We start from the raw sequence: 19,094 nt of genomic DNA, 5'->3' as shown, positions 1-19,094 counted from the left end.
ATATGTTTGCCTTTTTATTACTTCATGGTGGAGGAGCACCCCCCCCCACACCCAGAGTAATTTCTCTCTGTTGCTGTTTCTCCTAATTTAGATCGTTCTGGCCACTGGTCAAAAAAAAATTCTTCCAGAGGTTGCAGGACGTATTTATTTTCTCATTTCCATGCCCAGCATGATGGCCCAATGCTCTCCTTCTGTTCTGTATGAATCTGTGACTCACTTTCTTAAATCTAATTTTCTTTGCACGTTCCTTTGCAATGCCTCTCTTTTTCAGTCTACCATCTGCTTCCTCAGGTGCACTGAACTGCAAGATTCAGCATGAACCAGAGATAGACTACAATTATTGACATTAAAAAGTGCAAGCAAAGAGTTAAAAAAAAATAAATGAGGAAAGGCACAGGAAATGCAAGTAGAAAGGGAGAGATGATGAAAGGCAAGGCAGATGGGGAAAGAATGTTTAACATCAATAATTAAACAATGGAATAAAAATGAAATCAATCTTGAATTACAGTGTGGTTTGGAGCAGTGTAATTGGTCAGGTAGTTTTTAAGTCTACCATACATTCAGATATGACATACTTCCACTTCAGGTGAACCATCACAGGCAGGTGAGGCAGAGGGAGATCTAGGAGGATGAAACAAAATGGGCTGGATTTAACACTCCTCAGCTGATAGGTTTGAAGGTGGGTGGGGGCGGGGGGTACATTAAATCCAGTGGGCAGCTTGCCCACTGCCCAAATACCTACCTGTGCTCCCACCACAATTATACTAGGGGCAGGGATGGTGTTAAGCAGCCTGCCTGCCAGTGGGCCAATTGAGGCAATTAATGTACATTTAAGGGCCTTACCATACCACAGCCAGCATTTAACTGTGACAAGAGAAGTCCACGGCATTCAGCCAGCCCAGCAGACTTCCCTCCGTGGGCTTGTGGTGGGCAGAGACAGTCCCCCCTTAACTGGCTCCCTGGGCCCACTGGAAGGCCACTCAAGATGTATTCACCAGCCCCCCAGAATGCTCTCCTTCCATGGCCTCTCAAACCCTGCCCCCGGTCCCCTTCACCGACCCCACACACTGTCAAAGCTTTGATCCATCAGAGCTTGCCTCTTCATCACCTAGTGCAGTACTAGCACTGGCCACTATTCCTGCTGTGATGCTGCCGGTACAGAGAGCTTGCCAGCCTGATTGGCCGGCAGCTCTCTGAGGTGGGACTTCCTATCTCTGAGGTTGGAGATCCTGCCTCCAGCCTATTAACAGCCAATTGGCCATTAAATGAATGTGGGGCAGCCGTGCTTCCTCTGGGCAGGCTACCCCACCCCCAACCCTAATTTTTTAGCTAGGGTGTGGGTTGGGTGGTGTCATGGACCACGCTGCCCTGTATAATTCAGCCTAATGAGTCAACTCTGCCCGCATTCACTAACAGTTAGTGTTACAATGCCAGATGCCTAGAAGCAGGTTACTTGCTTTGCACAGATATGCAACATGGTTGGAGGATGAGAACAGTCAAAAGAAGTGGAAAGGAGGACAAGAATTAAATTCATGTACCCTATATGGACACTAAGTGAAATAGTGTTTCCTGCTCTGTTACACTATACTGAATTCCTCTCCCACCATCTCAAATTCAACTTGAAAACAAAAAAGCACTGCTTTTCCATTGGATTAAAGGACAGCTGAGCCAAACAAATCAGATAAATTGCAGACTTGTGTGACATACATCTATCTCAGTCAATGATAAGTCAGAGCTCAAGTTCAGGAAAAAAAAATTCCAAAAGGATTTCACTGATGTTTGCTGTGATTGAATAGCATGCAAGATTCAAACTTGATAGGCACCAGAACAATGTACTAAGTAAGAACCAGTAGTTACGGATGTACATAATAAGGACTAAATGGAGTTATTTTAACACTTCGCACAAACCGGGTTGGTGAACGGAGAGCTACTGCCACATTGTTATTGCTAAATGAGGCATGAGCCATTTTGAGATCTTGATGTCATTTAATTTGACCAAGTAATCTGCACACGACAAACCAGAGTTGACAGTCCAGGCCTAGGGCAGGTGGAGTCAGACATATGGGGGCCAGCAGCTGCCCGAAGTACTTTTCTGGGACGAGGAGGAACCTCCACCATAAAAACGTGACAATGTTTTCTTGTCATCTTTTGAGTGACCCCCTTTGGTCCTTTTAACAAACTTCAGCTGTTCAATGCTGGCACAAATAGGACAGAACATCAGTGGTGCATGTTGGGTCCATTTATACCCCAAATTTGCAACTGAGATTGTATGTAAATATTGGAGCCAGGTAGACGTTCCAGGCATCAGTCCAAAGACCCCTACCAAGATGGCAGTGGCTAGACTGCCAGCTCAATAAGGAGTTAAGTGACCTAACAATATCGTTAGGGTTACTAGTGCCCCCTTTATTCCAGACAGATGTGACTGAAATCCTAACTTAGGTTGCCAGAAGAGGAAAGGAAGCGGAGAAGATTAACAGAGTAAAATCATTGTTGGAGGCGGGGGAGGGGAGCCCATTTAGAAACATTATGCACAATAATGTGGGAGAATTGTGCATTTTCTTTCATGCATAATAAAGTCGAAACTCTTAACTGGAGTGTAAATTAATCAATGCTCCGCTTATGAATCTCACTTTTATCTTGCTTTAGTGTTTCTTACCTTGCCTGTTAATGTCAGCTACCAACATGTCTATAACAATTATGGTTCCTGTTCTTCCAATCCCAGCACTGAAGGAGGAAAAAATTATTTTAGTAGGAAAGTAAATTAAATGGAGATCAACAGTCTGGCAGTTTTGATTCGAGGTCTAGCACTGAGAACACCAGAGTGGAGAGTGCAGATTGACATAGAGATTGATAATAAACTAAGGCCCCAAAACTCCAGGGATCAAAAGAGGATATTTCTGAATGGTAATGACCAGGGAACAGGGTTCCATTATTTTGGGTCCTGTCTCAAATATGACCAGCGTTGGGGCTGCAAAATTCATTTGCGTCAGTAGAGGAGCTCAGAGCTTTGTAAGGAACTCCCCAGCAACAAAATAGTTTGTCAGCCCTCACATATTTGAACTAATGAGGTTTAGCCACATTTTAAATTAAAAGCAAACAAGCAGCACGTTTTTAAAAGGAAAAATTAGTCTAGACATTTCATAGAAAAACAAAGAATCTAGAAAGCCTGCAGGACAGTGATCCTAGGTGTGCCAGGATTGTGCTGGCTGTTTAATTCACCAGGGTATGTAGGGTCAGGGGAAGGAAACCAAACATGAATGTCACTGACAGGTGCCACATGACTTGGGGCCATTCTTGGTACCAGCCTTGTTCCAAGGGGAGGGGGTGGGGCTGGACCCACACTCATCAAAAATAAATCTTGTATGCTGCCATCCTACTGCTTTATAAAACAAGTTTTTGGAAAATAAACCTCAACTTTTTACTTTAAAAGAGTAGGTCACCATCGAGGCCTGTACCTCTAAGTAGGCCCACATTCATCCAACGGCACGACAGTACACCCCTTCCTACTGGGAATCTTGGTCTTTGCATTTGGCCCAAAGTGCTCCTACCTGGGGAATAGGTAACTCCAAAGACTGGGAAGCCCCAGGCACCTGCATCAATGGCCTTGTTTGACAGCCCACACAAAGATCAGAGGGAGGTTCCGGGCAAGGATGGAACCTAGCGTAACTGGGTCTTGGCCTAATTTCTTTCCTTATGCTGCAGTTCTACTGCAGCTGTAACAGAAATGTGTTGGAGGGGCCGAGGATTTTCACTCCTAATGTATTTGCAATCATTATTTGCTTGATATTCTTTTAATATCATGGAGAACCTCAAACTGAATATTTTTGCCTGTTAGGTTGCTCTGGTATGATTAATGGGGAGTGCTTTTAAGTATCTTCAAGCAGCTCCACATGAAACAGCAGGAGCAGGACTGCAGATTAAACAGAGGCCTATTTCAGATCTGTGGGACCCCAGAAATCCATGTTACAGACCAACTCCAGAGTAAGACTCAAATTAGCCCAAAGTCAGCTTGTACGTTTCTTGTGCAGCTGTTCCAGCAGACAGGGACATTCTCTAACAGTGATATCACTAATATCACCAACCAGGGACAGAAAGCTGATTTGCACACCTCTCTCTGAATAAACAAATATACGCCTCTCCGGAAATGGCCGAGATTTTTAAGTCCCGTCCGGAACCCGGCATTTCCCACCTGCACGGAGGCCGGATTGGAGTCGTGCCGGTGTCCGTGCATGCACGATTCACGGAGGTAGCTGGCCATTTAAACCACCAGCGGCTGCCACAGAAGTGGGATTTTGAAAGAACAGGAGTGAGGAATCCGGAGTGTGCAGATTAGCAGAGGTTAGAGGTGGTGGATTCTTATGGGTAGCCAGGGTACCCCTTTGAAGAGGTAAGATACGCCTTTGGCTAGGGTTCCAGGACACCTTTAGGAGAGGCAAGTCTTCCTTTGGGGTTGTTAAAAGTGAACAAGATTATGCACTTTTTACACACACTCACTGGAACTGTCAAGCTGTAAAAGAGATGTCCAGCTGTCCAGGAGATGTTAAGGAGCTATCCAGCTGTTAAAGCTACCCAGGAAGTGTTTAACCTGGCAAATTTATCCAGGAAGTGTCAAAGCTGTTAAGGAACTGTCTAAGGATACTAGGTAAGTTGGCAAAGAGTGGGTAAGGGCAAAGGGTGGTGGGGGCATAGGATGGCATGAGTTGGCACTAAGTTGGCATGGGGGTATGGGTGCAATGGGGCTGGATAGAGGGCTTTAAGATGGCATAACATGTGAGGGACCATGGGATTGGGTAAAGGGTAAGTTGGCAGAGGGGTGTGGGGGCCATGGCATGGATCGGGCATAGGGAGCGTGTAGGGAGGGGGTTGAGAGGTGAGCTCTACAGGGATATTTTTTGTTTTATTATTATTTAAACACAGTGCCGGGCACAGAGGCTGGCGAGTCACCTGCCCCGACTCCTGTTTTGGCCTGCCTCCCCGGCCGAAAATCCCACCTGCGGGGCGGGGGCCATTTTTAAAAGGTTGGGTTTGCTGAGCCAGGAAATCACCTGACTCTGCGCTCCCAACCCGGGAACGAAAATCTGGGTCTTATTTTCTTTCTTGCACATTTCCTTGTGCAGTCAAGAAAGGACAGTTAGTTATTTAAAGGTTTTATTTGGCTTTCAAGTGGCTAACCAGACATATTAATGCTCCGTATGTCAGTCAAAATGCAACTGACAGTTTTACAAAACTGCCACAGACAATACTCGATTAGCTACTCTATTAAAATGTCATTTTAGCACCATCATAAATATAAGTTATCAACAGGATCCAGCCATATTTAAAGGCACACATGGCCAGTTCACACTCAATATAATGATGCATTAATGGAATAATGGTCCAGTTTTTGACCAGTTACGGAATGCTCTATTAACCTTGAAACTCTTAAAGGATATGTTTTGAGGAGGGGCAGCATATGGTGGCCAGTCTACAGTGATCCAATATCAGATCTGCAAATTATCCAAGTACCTGCAGTGCACTACAATAGGGCCAGTATCTGGAATGCTTTGCTGTGCTCGGTTTACTTGGTCCAGGAAACTCAGTACTCCTCCTGGTTCATTGGGCACCCCGTGGTCTGGCCAGCTGAGATACTGATAGTGCCATATGTGCCTAGGTGGTTCATTCTGTGAAATAAAACAATAAAATGCTTGTCAGCACATTTTCAATTCCCAGGAGAGTGGCAAAAGGGGCTGTAACAATTGTTACACATTTCCAGGCAAGTAATCCTGCACTATTAGCAACAAGAAATATAGAGTCTGTATGTCAATTCAATTTTCCTGAAAAAAAATGCTCAATAAATCTAATTAGGAATGAATAATTATTTTAAACAAATATTGGTTGGGGGATTATCAAATTCTGAGAGTTATTCTTAAATGGATGCTAATTTCTTTTGGCTTTCCTGCAATTCCATAAGTTTCACTTTGTGATCAAATGCATCAGAAAATGCTTCCTTTTCATCCAGCAGTGTACAATCTAGTTAACCATAACACAGTCTTTTTATTTTATAACTGCAATGAAAATAATAAATATTTTCTTGGTCAAATAATGTTCTTTAATCCCTTCTTGTTATTCTGTCTTTTTATTTTGTCTATATTTAAAAAGTTATTTTCCACCCGAATCTGTTGCTCTCCCTCCCCACAAAAAATATAGTTGTATGGGTTACACTGGTAAGCACAAGGCGTCTTAATTGGTGGAAATCTGATCTAGATTACAGTTTCTGGAGCTCTACTATCGATACCTATCATTCTATATTCTCTCTGAAAATATAACAAGCCAATATGCTGCCGAAGAACATTTCTACTCAAGTGTATAGTTACCCGGGCTGTTTGTACGACCTCCAGTCCTCGCACAATGTAATCTTGTGCCATGCGTTCTTCCAGATTTCGCACAGAAATTGTGCCATACTGTTTTGATGCTTCTAAATCTGGCCAATAGCGAAAACATTTATTCTGGAAGAAACAGAAAATAATTAAAATGAGCGTTTTTGCAGCAGAGGGACATCCTTCTCAGAAGTGTGTTGCCCTGGCTTCTTGAAAAGAATTGGCAGAGTAGGCGAATGCTCATTTCACCTGTGACGAGATCATTAGCCTTGTAAAAGTAAGCATCAGTCATCTGATATATGAAGCAGTACACTGAGACTAGCTAATCTGAGGGATGTCACCTGAACCAGCCAAGAAAGGGCTAATGGCATAGAAATTCAAGGTAACGGTGACTTCACTGGTAGAATCACCAGTCCCAAAATTGCAGGTGGGATTGCAGGAGATGACAAAGCTTCAAGGCTATATCCTTGGTGACACTTAGACGTTGAAAGAAGGGGTGGAATTTAATGCCCCCCAGGGGGCTAGTTTGGAGGCAGGGTGCATTTATTCAGGCATGAGAGTGGGAGGTGGGGACCTCATCTCCTTCCCATCTCTGCTCAATTAAGTCTGGGGTAGGAAGGCTCGTGGATGACCTTCCTGCCCAGGAGTTAATTGAGGCCCTTAAATGAGCATTAATTGCCCGCTTAAGGGCCTCATCCCAGGGGTGGGGGATCCCTCGTTCAAAAGACACAGTGCCTGATCGAGAGGCCCAGGATCAGGAGGGTGTGCCTGCTGAAAACCACCCCCATGTCTTTTCTTCTGACTCCGCCCCCCCACCCCACCCCCAAGATCTCCTCCTTGCAACCCCAATCCAGCGTCACTCACATGTGGTCTGTGACCCTCATTGATCATAGACCTCTGATGGGTGCATTACCAGCAGCTGCCCACTGCTCCCAAGCAATGGGGAGCTGCCGGCTTCTTTTTGGTTGGCAGCTCTCAAGTTGCGGGGCTCTGTCCCTGGGGCCCTAAATCCTGGAGAAGGCCTAACGCTGGCCAGTTAAGTGCCTGATGGGCAAATAATTCCAGCGGCCTCCTCCAATGGAAGTGCTGCCGAGGGCCTGCTGATTCTCCAGCCAGCAGGCAAGGCCATCGCTAACATTAAATTATGGCTAAGATTCCATTATTCATGCCAAAAAACCTTTTTATTCAAAATTGCTTATTAAAAAAAAAGTTGCCGTGCCAAATAATTTGTAAGTAAAGTTCCACCTTACACTGCTTAATTCAAAATATTTCATCATTCATTCTTTTAGTGAAATAATGCTTTGAATTATCAGTAGACTGTAAACCTCCTTCAATTGTCAGAGGTGAAAAAGAATAGAACAATGCAAACATTGAGTACAAAATGTAGGGGAAAAAGCACCAAACTAAACAAAAGCAACTTAAAATCTCAAAAAAAGCACTCAATTACAAACAAATGGATTAAAACTTTAAGTGTTTTAATTCAAGCCTTCAGTGATGATATTGCATTTCCGGGGCAAGCTACACAAAATGGACAGTAGGGAGGCCCTGTCATCATTGATATAATTTTCAAACCCTTAATGAAGTTCAAGCACATCAGCAGAGTGAGAACTCCGGAGTGAAAATATAGTCCAGCCATGTACAAAAAAACAGGAAGCACATTTCTAGTGCAGTCTGACTCCTGGGATTCTGGCACCCTACAACTGGCAACGCATTTGCATGATTCGTGCATCTCCTTACAAAATGTACCCACATATATTTATTTCAACATAGAAGATGTTTCTGTTGGAAACCAGACTTATGAAACATTAAAGTATATTTGACCTATTTAGCAAAAGCACGGTAAGGAATGTTCCTCAGATGTATCTCTTCAATTCTTTGCAATTATTCATGACCTCTGAATGTCAGTACTTAGTAGACAGCAAGCTTTATAGGAATCCCCTATGGCATCAACAGAACATGACCACTTGAATGTATGCAAAGAAATATTTTTGGAATAGACACAAACTTTCCTCACCCTTCAAGCCAACAACATTTCTCAGGACATTAAATTACAAATTTTGTTTGATAGCCTTTCTGTGAAGCACCTTGGGACGATTTACTATGTCAAAGGTGCTATATATGTGCAAATAATTGTTCTTGTAAATAATTTGGTAGAAGAATGCTTGGGTGCATAAGTGGATCCAGTGGGAGCAAGTTCAGCTCAGCTAAATTGTGCAAATCCCTGAAAATGGCAAAGTTTAAAAAAAAGTGTTACCATTGGCCCCTTGCAATGGGGTCCTGGAGTGCCGAAGTGTATGGGGTCTGGCAGCGGGAGGAAAGTGGGGACAGAGGAGGGCGATTTGGGTATCTTCCCAACCCCTGATGGCGGTCTTGCCCTGGAGTTAGCAGAAGCATGGAGCAGGTGTGAAATTTAAGATAACACACTGCCAGCTTCGTACAAATGAGATGGCCACCCTGGTGAAGTGACTCGCTCTGCATGTTTTCTGGAGTTAGCACATGACAGCAAAGGCAGGTTAAAGAACCTTTTTTAGCCCTCACCACTACCGTTAACAGTCCCTTTGTCCTTCAGTTCATGACATCTCTGTCAATCTCCCCTCTGTCCCCACCTATCGCTGGCCTTCTATCCAGCTTCACCAGCTCCACCCCCCGCCTTAAACAGTATAAAATTTAATCACATTTCCACTTCTCTTCAGCTCTGAAGAAGGGTCACAAGGACTCTAAACTTTAACTCTGTTTCTCCACAGATGCTGCTAGGCCTGCTGAGTTTTTCCAGCATTTTCTGTTTTTGTTGCAGCATGCTTTAAACAGTCTATGTGTTTCTGCGGTTTTGCTAAACATACTCATACATATCTAACACACTCTGGGTTTCTTTTGCTTTTTATTCCCTGCTGATGAGAGGGAAGGAGGAGACAAAACTGATTTTGCTCTGATACGGTTTTAGTAGAGCTGCTCCAATGGAAATTGAAACATGCGAGCTCGACAGTTAGCAGGATATTTAAATCTTGAGGGCCTCACAGCCAAGCCTGACTCTATCCTCAGGTGTGGTCTCAACATGTGTGCGTTCCACAGAGGTCACATTCACTTATTTTCTTAATTTCTGAAGCTGCAGTATAGCCAATGGCCCTTCTGCTAAAATTTTCAATTAAACAAAATCTTATGGGGCAGAATTTTGCCCTTGGTGGGGGTGCTCAGGAAGCCAGCTGCCGCCCGCGATCAGGACCCCGCCGCGATTTTACGCAGGCAGGCCAATTAAGGCCCACCCAACGTGGAACGCGAGCGGCAGCACTGCCTGTGCGGGCGGGGAGAGGCGGGTAAGCGGGCCTAGCACAAACTTTGCGTATGCGTGCAAAAGAGAGCTTCAATCTAACATACTCTTTGGGTTTCTTTTGCTTTTTGAAGCGCGTTTAAAAAGAATAATGAAGAAAGTAAAAAATGGCATAAAACATGTCCCCTCATGTAACTCTGTCACATGAGCAGGGGCATCTTTTTAATTCAAGTGTGAAATTTTTATTTTATTTTCATTTGCTTTAGGAAACCTCATCCTGCCCGTGGATGAGGTTTCCTAAAAAGTGCAAAGGCCGCTTTTCGCGGGCGTAAATTTGAAATTAATTACCTTTTTAATGGCCTTAATAGGCCTTTTAATTGTCGGCGGGTGTGCTGCTGACTCCAGCACGCGCCCGCCGAACAAAATATCACGGGGCTACGCAGTGACGTTGGGACACTCGCCTACATCATCGCGTGTCTTTTTACACTCGGCTGGGTCAGGCACAATATTCTGCCTATAAATTCCAAATGAATGGTAATTCGAGCCAATCCATTATTTCAAGGGTTTTTTTTCATAAAAATTATAAGCTTATTTTTGGCTGTACCAAATACGATAAATATTTTATCCATGAATAAAGAGTTTACTCACCCTTCCTCTTTCAACTTCTTTGGTTGTCATGACAATGACGTGTGTATTTTCCTGATAAATCATTTTCCAAAAATCATTGATTGTATTCTGAAGACAGCCTTGTGTTGCAATGTAGTTTTTGGAATCATCTCCAATTTTTCCATTCTTAAGTTTCATGTGGAATAAAGAAAATCGTTGTTCCAATGCATTCAAGTTTAAATGAGAAATTTTATTGATTGTCACCAAGGCTAATACATACAAGAGGGATTGTTCAAACTAACAATTTGTCATGCCTTGTAAAAAAGAAAAATATTAATTGGTGGACATAATTCTTTACCATTCCGACAAAATTACTTTTACATTGATTACCATTTGGAGACAATAGTCAGATTGTATGCTTACAATTAAGAGCAAAATTTCATCATCTGCTTAAAATTCCAAAAACATCTGCAACAATTTTTTTCAAAACTGCGCGGTGATTTTGTTTAACACGAAGTCTGATATTTCTCATATAAAAAAAAAGGTTTTGTTCATCTGAAAGAATAAGATCAACAGGGGATCAATGGGGTAAGCAATTTCTCAGACCACATTTGCCCTGAAATGGAAACTTGGAGGTACCGCGGGGGGGGGGGGGGGGGGGGCGGAATTACTGCTCTGCGCCAACCGTTTCTTTCAGATGTAACAGCTGAGGTTGGGAACTTTGCATATGAATAATTATGGAGCAATATCAGGGGAAAATTAAGAAATTTTGGGGCTCTGGGCAGCAAGAACATTCAGGCCTCTTCCACACCCCATGCAACAACTGCCCACACGACACCTCACCCCCACCCAATTCATATGCGTAGTAAAATGCATGACAAAATAAGCTTTTAGGATGTTTACATATTTCACCAATAATAAAGCAAACCATATCACAATGTACTATGTTTAAATGATACTGCTTCATTTTGTCACACACATAAAAAGACTGTACATTTTGTAAGCTTAGCACCAGGTTTAATAACAGGTTCTGTTATATCACATCAGTTACCTATTATCGCCATAATATTAAGGATACAAACGCCAAGCCATTATATATTTCGATTGCAGTATTTTTTCAGTAAGAATAATCCAACATATATCTGCTACATTCAGCATCACATCAAAATAACTGAACTTGTCTGTCATTCGGTATTTATTTCAATTCCTTAATTTACTATGAAAATATGTTTTGGAAGAAGAAACAGCAGGAATTAATTGTCAAGCATTTATTTACTGTTAGACTGGAATCCATGGAGAAGACAGAAATTCTTGTAATTACTATGAATATTACTATGATATTAAGATTAATATCTATGCTAAAATGCTGAAACTGCAGTTATAAATAACACCATTTGGACTGATATAAAAACAAAGCCGAGCCTATTGCTAACCGAGAACTTAGACTACCATGACAGTCATTTTCTCAGTGTTGACTGTCCTGTACCTCAGCCTTTGAGTTATGAAACTGGTGGTGTGAAAGGTTTGGTGCCAGAATCAGTCATGCCTTGTGGGTGAGGTTCCAAGAACTGGCCAGCCATTGCAAACAGGCAAAGAAAGTCTACAGGTGTGCACAAACCACAGGTGGAATGTGTGCACCGCAAACTCTACTTCCCTATTTTCTCCCAGGTTGCTCAAAGCAGGAGATTAATCATCCATTCTTGGAGACTCCAGGATGTACTGGAGAGTAGCCCCATGTGAATAACGCTCCAACTTCCTGTAGCTGTGGGAAAATAACTGAGTTGAGTTTTACCAGCTGCTCCATATTGGCATAGGATGCCTGGGTACAGACCCAATCTGCGCATTGATTTGCCTTGAGTAGTATATTAGCACAGTAAACAGCTGCACCACTGGTTTCCCTTGTTTTGGCACACATCCAAAATAGGCTATTGGATCAATTACAGTTATCTGCAATTGTACACGTTAAGGTTAATTAGAAATACCCAGATACCCTCCATGGGGAGGAACTGGGTTTGCTTGAATTTCATGGTAACGATATTCCATCCAATCATCTGTAAATGACTGGGGACAGGCAGCCTTTGGATAACATAATGAGTGCTAAATTGGATAGTCCTGAAAACAGGGGAGGGGATCATTATAAGTGATTAATCTGCACCAGCTGATTGCAATGCAAGCAGCACACCAACTTTGTTCTGCCTGCCCATTTCAATGATTTCAGCATCCAGCCAGTGCTAACCATTCCGTTAATTTCCAGGACACATCAACAGGGGCCCAACATCATGGGCAGTCAGCTGTGGCTCAGTTCATAGCACCCTCACCTTTGAATCAGAGGGTTGTGGGTTCATGTCCCACTCCCGGAAACCAGGAACTGTGATTGTACTCGAAAGAGTTGCAATCTGTGACTGTTGATAACTCAAAAAGAGTATCATGGGCAGCGAGCACCACTTTAAAGCTTACCAGCACTGCTTAAAGGGGTGGCTGGGGCAGGTGCTGGCAGTCATACAGGAAGTGACTCTGACCTGGGAAACATTGAAGAATGGCGTAACATGGGACTACAAGTTTTTAGAGGTTGCACTGGACACCTTGGTGGAGGAGGTGGATGGGACAGGAGATGGGGACCAGGAGACCCTTCAGACACATGTGCAAAAGATAGTGGGAACAAATAGCTCTGGGGGTCAATGCCACAAGTCAAGCTCGAGGACCTTGATGTAGTATCTTGAGTAGTTTAATGACCTCACAACTGGACAAGATCAGTGAACTATCATATCATAGTGATTGCGATACTCACCTCAGACACTAAGATAAAAGCAAAATACTGCGGATGCTGGAAATCTGAAACAAAAACACAAAATTCTGGAATAACTTAGCAGGTCTAACAGCATCAGTGGAGAGAAAGACAGAGTTAATGTTTCGAGTCCATATGACTCTTCTTCAGAGCTAAAGAGAAGTAAAAATGTTATGAAATTTACGTTGTTTAAGGGGAGGTGGAGCAGGTGAAGATGGATAGGTCAGTGACAGGTGGAGGCAAAGGAGAGACGTCATGAACAAAAGGACAAAGGGGTGTTAACGGTAGTGGTACAGGCTAAAGGAGGTGCTGATGGTAGCATTAAGGATAGAAAGCAGAATGTGATAATGTCCGGACAAGGGTAAGCACTCTGGAAAGAACAACATGAACAAATGACAGATGGACCTAGCGGGGATAGGGTGGGGGGAGGGGGCGGTGGTAGGGAAAAAAGATCAAAAATAGGATAAAAAATTAGGATAAAAACATTGAATAAAAATGAAAATAAATAAAAATGAAAATGCGGATAAAAAAATTATAAGTTAAAAATGAATATTGAAAAAAAGGGGATAAAAAAAGCGTTGAGGATGGAGGTGAGAGTTCGTGGTCTGAAGTTGCTGAACTTATTGTTAAGTCCGGAAGGCTGTAAAGCGCCTAATTGGAAGATGAGGTGCTGTTTCTTCAGTTTGTGTTGGGCTTCATTGGAACACTGCAGCAGGTCCAGGGCAGATATGTGGGCATGAGAGCAGGGTGGTGTGTTGAAGTGACAAGTGACAGGTCTGGGTCATGCGTGCGGACAGTCCGAAGGTGTTTTGCAAAGCAGTCACCCAGTCTGCGTTTGGTCTCCCCAATGTAGAGGAGACCACATTGGCAGCAGCGAACGCAGTAGACCAAATTGAAGGAGGAGCAAGTGAAGCACTGCTTCACCTGAAAGGAGTGTTTGGGCCCTTGGACATGAGAAGGGAGAAGATAAAGGGGCAGGTGTTGCACCTTCCCATGCAATCGCAGAAGGTGCCGTGGGTGGGGGATGAGGTGTTAGGGGTGATGGAGGAGTAGACCACTGTGTCCTAGAGGGAACGGTCCCTACGGAATGCTGACAGGGTGGGGTGAAGGGGAGATGTGTTTGGTGGTGGCATCATGCTGGAGCTGGCAGAAATGGCAGAGGATGATCCTTTGAATGCGGAAACTGGTGGGGTGAAAAGTGAGGACAAGGGAGACACTATCATGGTTCTGGGAGGGAGAGGTGTGTGGGCAGAGGCGCGGGAGATGGGTCTGACATGGTTGAGGGCCCTGTCAACCACCGTGGGTGGGAAACCTCGGTTAAGGAAGAAGGGAGACATGTCAGAAGTGCCGTTTTGGAAAGTGGCATCATTGGAACAGATGCATTGGAGGCGAAGGAACTGAGAGAATGGGATGGAGTCCTTACAGGAAACGGTGTGAGGAGCTGTAGTTGAGGTAGCTGTGGGAGTCGGTGGGCTTGTAATGAATATTGGTGGACAGCCTATCACTAGAAATTGAGACAGAGAGTACAAGGAAGGGAAGTGTCTGAGATGGACAATGCGAAGGTGATGGAGGGGTGGAAATTGGAAGCAAAATTGATACACTTTTCCAGGTCCAGACAAGAGCATGAAGTAGCACCGAAACAGTCATCGATGTACTGAAAATAGAGTTGTGGGAGGGGGCCTGAGTAGGACTGGAACAAGGAACATTCCACGTACCCCATTAAGGGACAGGTATAACTGGGGCCCATGTGGGTACCCATAGCCACACCCCTTTGTCCTTTTGTTCATGACATCTCTGCTTTGCCTCCAACTATCGCTGGCCTTCAAATCCAGTTTTACCTGCTCCATCCCCCTTAAACAGTATAAATTTAATCACATTCTTACTTTTCTTTAGCTCTGAAAAAGTCATACGGACTTGAAATGTTAACTCTGTCTTTCCCTCCACAGATGCTGTTAGACCTGCTGAGTTTTCCCAGCATTTTCTGTTTTTGTCTCACCTCAGTCACTGTTCAATTCACCATATCCCCATCATTTACCGATCAACGATATATATCAATCAGGGTTCATACCTGATCATTATGCCATTATGAATGCTTGGCTGAATTTCAAAAGCCACAATTATCTCAGCAGGGTGTTCTGAATTAAATTGACAGTTTAAAGAGACTTTTAAAGAATTAGCTGTCTTTGATGTGGGGTCTGACTACAAGTTTGTTTAGATAAGAGATTAATCACTTGAGGAAATGCATTTTATGAATGGCAGGTTTTTTTTCCACTATCAAGTGTATATGAGTGAGAGCTGTATATGATTGTTAGAAGTTTTTTTTCATCTCCAAATGGCTCCTGAGGTCTGCCCTTGGTGGATAATGGGTGAGTGACTATGGACGTTGCATGGAAGGTATGAGGAGCCATGAATGTGGGTGATGAAAGGTGAGGGCTACAGGGCCTAACAGCTGCTAAAACAACTGGGAGAAAGTCCCAGAGAACTGAGACAGGCCTTCTAACCAATTTGCCTCGGCATTTTGTTTCTGGGGTCAGCAGCCCAACTGTATCCTGTAGCTGTCTCCTCACCACCATCATCTCCGCACCCCCAACCCAAGAGTGAAAATCCTGTGTTTCAGGGTACTCTTTAGAGAGGCGGGGAATTCTCTGACTCAAGCTACTGGCCTCAGGTAGCCAAAATCTGGCTCTTAGTTGCCATAGCAAGGATATTATTTTTTCAGCCCATCATGTTCTGTTAGTTTTAAATAGAGTAGTTTGATTAACGTATTAATCAAATACCTTTACCATCACAAGCGCAGTGGAATAGGCCAAATATCCACGGGACTGAATTTCTAGATTCCATACTGCTTTTTTGATGTTGAACAAAATACATAAGGTAAGATATAACCAGCCATCAGGTTAAAATTAGAATCGAGAATTAAGTCACTACAAACCATCATGAAGGAGAACAGATACTTACTGTGATATTATTGGCATTTATATAATCTGATCCCAGTATTGTTTCATCCACTTCCTTCAGTGTAACTCTGGTATTATCAACTACAGCAAGAAATAAATAATTAACACAATTAGTATAAAGTCCTTGAACCTATACCCGCAATATCTTTTTATAAAGTTACAGGTCTATGATGGCAAACTTGCATTCTGTGAATTAGTACAAGTTTGTTAGACATCAAAGAACTGTGCTGAGATGGGCACAACTAAACTCATACAAGCTCACAGGAAACAGTTCATTGTAACTGTGCCCCCTGCAACATTTCACTGCAGTTGGTATTGGCAGTGTAAGAAAATTTGGAAATATAAATTCAATCTCTACTTTAACTGTCGTCATCTGTATAAAATGGCGAAAAAAACTCAGCAATGGACATCCATGAATGGAAGCATAGCATCAATTTATAACAGCATGCTTTCTGTCACAGGTTTGATGAACATGCCCATTTTCTCATTGAATAGAGTTTTAATTTTGAAGACTTGCCTTCCTATGGATCACAGAGAATGAGAATGCTGACACAAACCGGGAAGTAAAGTCCACTTACATGGTAAAATATTTTTGTATCTGTTCTTGCTTTTGTTTTCTATTCTCTGTCCCTCTTTTCTGCTATATAGTAGTTTATATTCTTGTTGCTGAAGAAGCTGTTGAAGAAAATTGCAAAAGATGCATATGATGTGCTTGAAGGAACTTCTCACAATTAAATCCAGTTAACTGGACCTTCCTTTGATGGGATGGATTGATTTGGAGAATATTTATTACATTGCACAGAACTTTGGTTACTTTTTGATCTGTGATATGTAGATGACCTTTAATTACAATCAAATAATCATGTAGACTGGTGTGCGCTTCTTGATTTTGTGGGATGCTGAAATGAGTCTCATTCCCCTTTGATCTTCCTACTCTGACGTTCTGGCAGGGTCAAACTACTGTTGTGGGCAAGAATACGTGAAGTACCTGAATTCAAGAAAACAAGAAATCCAGGTACTACAGTGTTTTATTTTTAAAAGGTATTACAGCCTATTGAAAAAGATATTGCAATGCAATTTTTGTGTAAAATCTAATCAAGAGGTTAAGACAAGTTTGGCAAAATGGCTGATTTACAACATTTTTATATTTGCCACTACAGCAGTTCAGGTCAAGGAAGCGTGATGCCTTTACATTTCAATGTGCATACATTGCTAAAAATTTAGACACACCTTGTTGCAGATCTACAACCTTGCTGTCAGGTTAAGGGAATTGGTTTTAGTGATTGATAGACATCAATCTTTTGCAACCTGAACTAAAGAAGCATCAAAATATCTTTAAGCAGATTAAAATAAGACATGGCACTAAACAAAGTTGGGAAACTATCTAAAAAAAAAAAATGTTTTATTGTAATGGGGTGGACAGGTTACATGGGGAGGTCAGAGACTTGTAGACCTCAGTAAGCTGTGGATGCTCAGTCTTTGAGTATATTCAAGGCAGAGGTCAATAGATTTTTGGGTACTAAGGCTATTAAGGGATATGGGGCAAGGTACAATTGAGGTAGATTAGCCATGATCTTGTTGAATAGCAGAGCAAGCGCAAAGGGCCAAATGATCTATCTAGCTCCTACTTCTTGTGTTCTTATGCCAGCTTGTGGTGTTTTGTGTATTAAAAAATATACATATATAACCTTACTTACCTCAAACTCTTCCCAAAAGCCTTGCTTGGCCTTTTCTGTGTTATCTGCTGTTTTATTGAGTTCCTTCACTCGATTCTCTATGTTTGCAGCATTTATTCTTGTAGCATTAAATGGCTGTGAAAAAAGGTCGTTCCATTAAAATGACAATTTTTTCAGTTAATTCAAATGAACAGGCAATATCAAACAGAAATAATTAAAACAGCAGTTGTTTCTTGTGTTACTTTGAGGGAGAACTTCAACTCTCAGCCATGCATTTTTCCAGAATAGAAGCATTAATCTCTTAATTTTGCATCTGAACAATGCCAGAGTCATGTAGGAATGTGTGCTATATGTAGGAATTTGCAGAGATGTTCTTTTAAACTATGTATATTAAGGGTAAAAGTATCACTGTTGTTGTTCCTTAGTGCACGCTAGGAGAAAATAATGTAAAACTAAACATTGCCAGCCCGTGGTTTTCTGTTAATTAATAAAAATGGATAGAAATTTCATGGGCTGGAAGTGCACAATTTTTCTGTGCTTCTCCCACATTCTTTGAACTAGTGCAACTCTAAAAATAAATTTTAAAATATGCCCTTCAAAAATTGAATTGCATGCTACAGAATCTTTGCTATACTAATTAGGCATCGCTGTACAAAAGAAAATGTTATTGTCTTGGTACCCCATTAATGATTAGGATGAGGGCATCTTTTGCAAACTGTCCAAGTTTATTCATGCTTAAATTAGGGGACAGAAAATAATAAATAAGACACAATGTAACCAATTTCTAAAGGATTTAGATGTTTTAGGTAAATAGATGGCAGGTGCAATCTAATGTGAATAATTTAAATAATTAGCATATGAACAGGGGGCCATAAGGAACATGTATTAAGTTCAATAGACATAAGTTTGCTGATCAAGAAAAGATGTTTAGGAATGATTGTGAACAAATCTATATAACTTCCAGCCCTGTATCTGGCTGCAGTAAAGGAAAAGAATAAGCTTTAAAAATGATTATATTAGCAGACTAAATTATGTGACATAGTAGCTGTAACTGGTACTGTGCACCGAGTTATTTAGAAATATTTAACTACAAAAGGAACTGAGGCACATGATGAGAAGGTTGATAGAAAGTAGCTGAAATGGATCAAAACCGGATAGGCTTGTTCTTGTTGATTCTGCGGACTTTATCCAGTTCCTAAAAATCCTTATGGTCTTACACTTTCCAAGCCCAATGATTAAAAGGAAAAAACATATATGGCACTTCCAACTAAGTTTATTTTTTAAAAAGGCAGTAATTTTGAAAACACTGATCAAAATAATAACCGATTGGTAGGCACATTAACTTGCAACAAAGTCACATTTGTTCACCTTCCCTGAAGCACAAGGAAAGCCATAGTTATTATGTCCATGTACTCGGTAGGTGTTTTTTTTTTAATAGTATTACGGATT

General features: G+C 42.1%; 1 protein-coding gene across 6 annotated transcripts in view; it reads right to left on the bottom strand.

Moving 5' to 3' along the window:
- Nucleotides 1-19,094, bottom strand: part of ptpn11b (protein tyrosine phosphatase non-receptor type 11b) — a 133,667-nt gene that overhangs the window by 10,250 nt on the left and 104,323 nt on the right. For all 6 annotated transcript variants that reach the window (XM_078557871.1, XM_078557873.1, XM_078557868.1 and 3 more), the window contains exons 6-12: nucleotides 17,667-17,780; nucleotides 16,548-16,644; nucleotides 15,971-16,050; nucleotides 10,270-10,413; nucleotides 6,354-6,485; nucleotides 5,506-5,660; nucleotides 2,657-2,724 (exon numbers count right to left, since the gene is read on the bottom strand). In XM_078557871.1, coding sequence (XP_078413997.1) covers nucleotides 2,657-2,724; nucleotides 5,506-5,660; nucleotides 6,354-6,485; nucleotides 10,270-10,413; nucleotides 15,971-16,050; nucleotides 16,548-16,644; nucleotides 17,667-17,780 — 790 coding nt within the window. The remainder of the gene's footprint in view (nucleotides 1-2,656; nucleotides 2,725-5,505; nucleotides 5,661-6,353; nucleotides 6,486-10,269; nucleotides 10,414-15,970; nucleotides 16,051-16,547; nucleotides 16,645-17,666; nucleotides 17,781-19,094) is intronic.

The sequence above is a fragment of the Cetorhinus maximus genome, chromosome 15 (genome assembly GCF_964194155.1).
Source record: "Cetorhinus maximus chromosome 15, sCetMax3.hap1.1, whole genome shotgun sequence".
In the NCBI taxonomy this organism is placed as follows: domain Eukaryota; kingdom Metazoa; phylum Chordata; class Chondrichthyes; order Lamniformes; family Cetorhinidae; genus Cetorhinus; species Cetorhinus maximus.
Note: the sequence above shows the minus strand (reverse complement) of the source record. Positions and strands in the feature narration are given on the sequence as shown.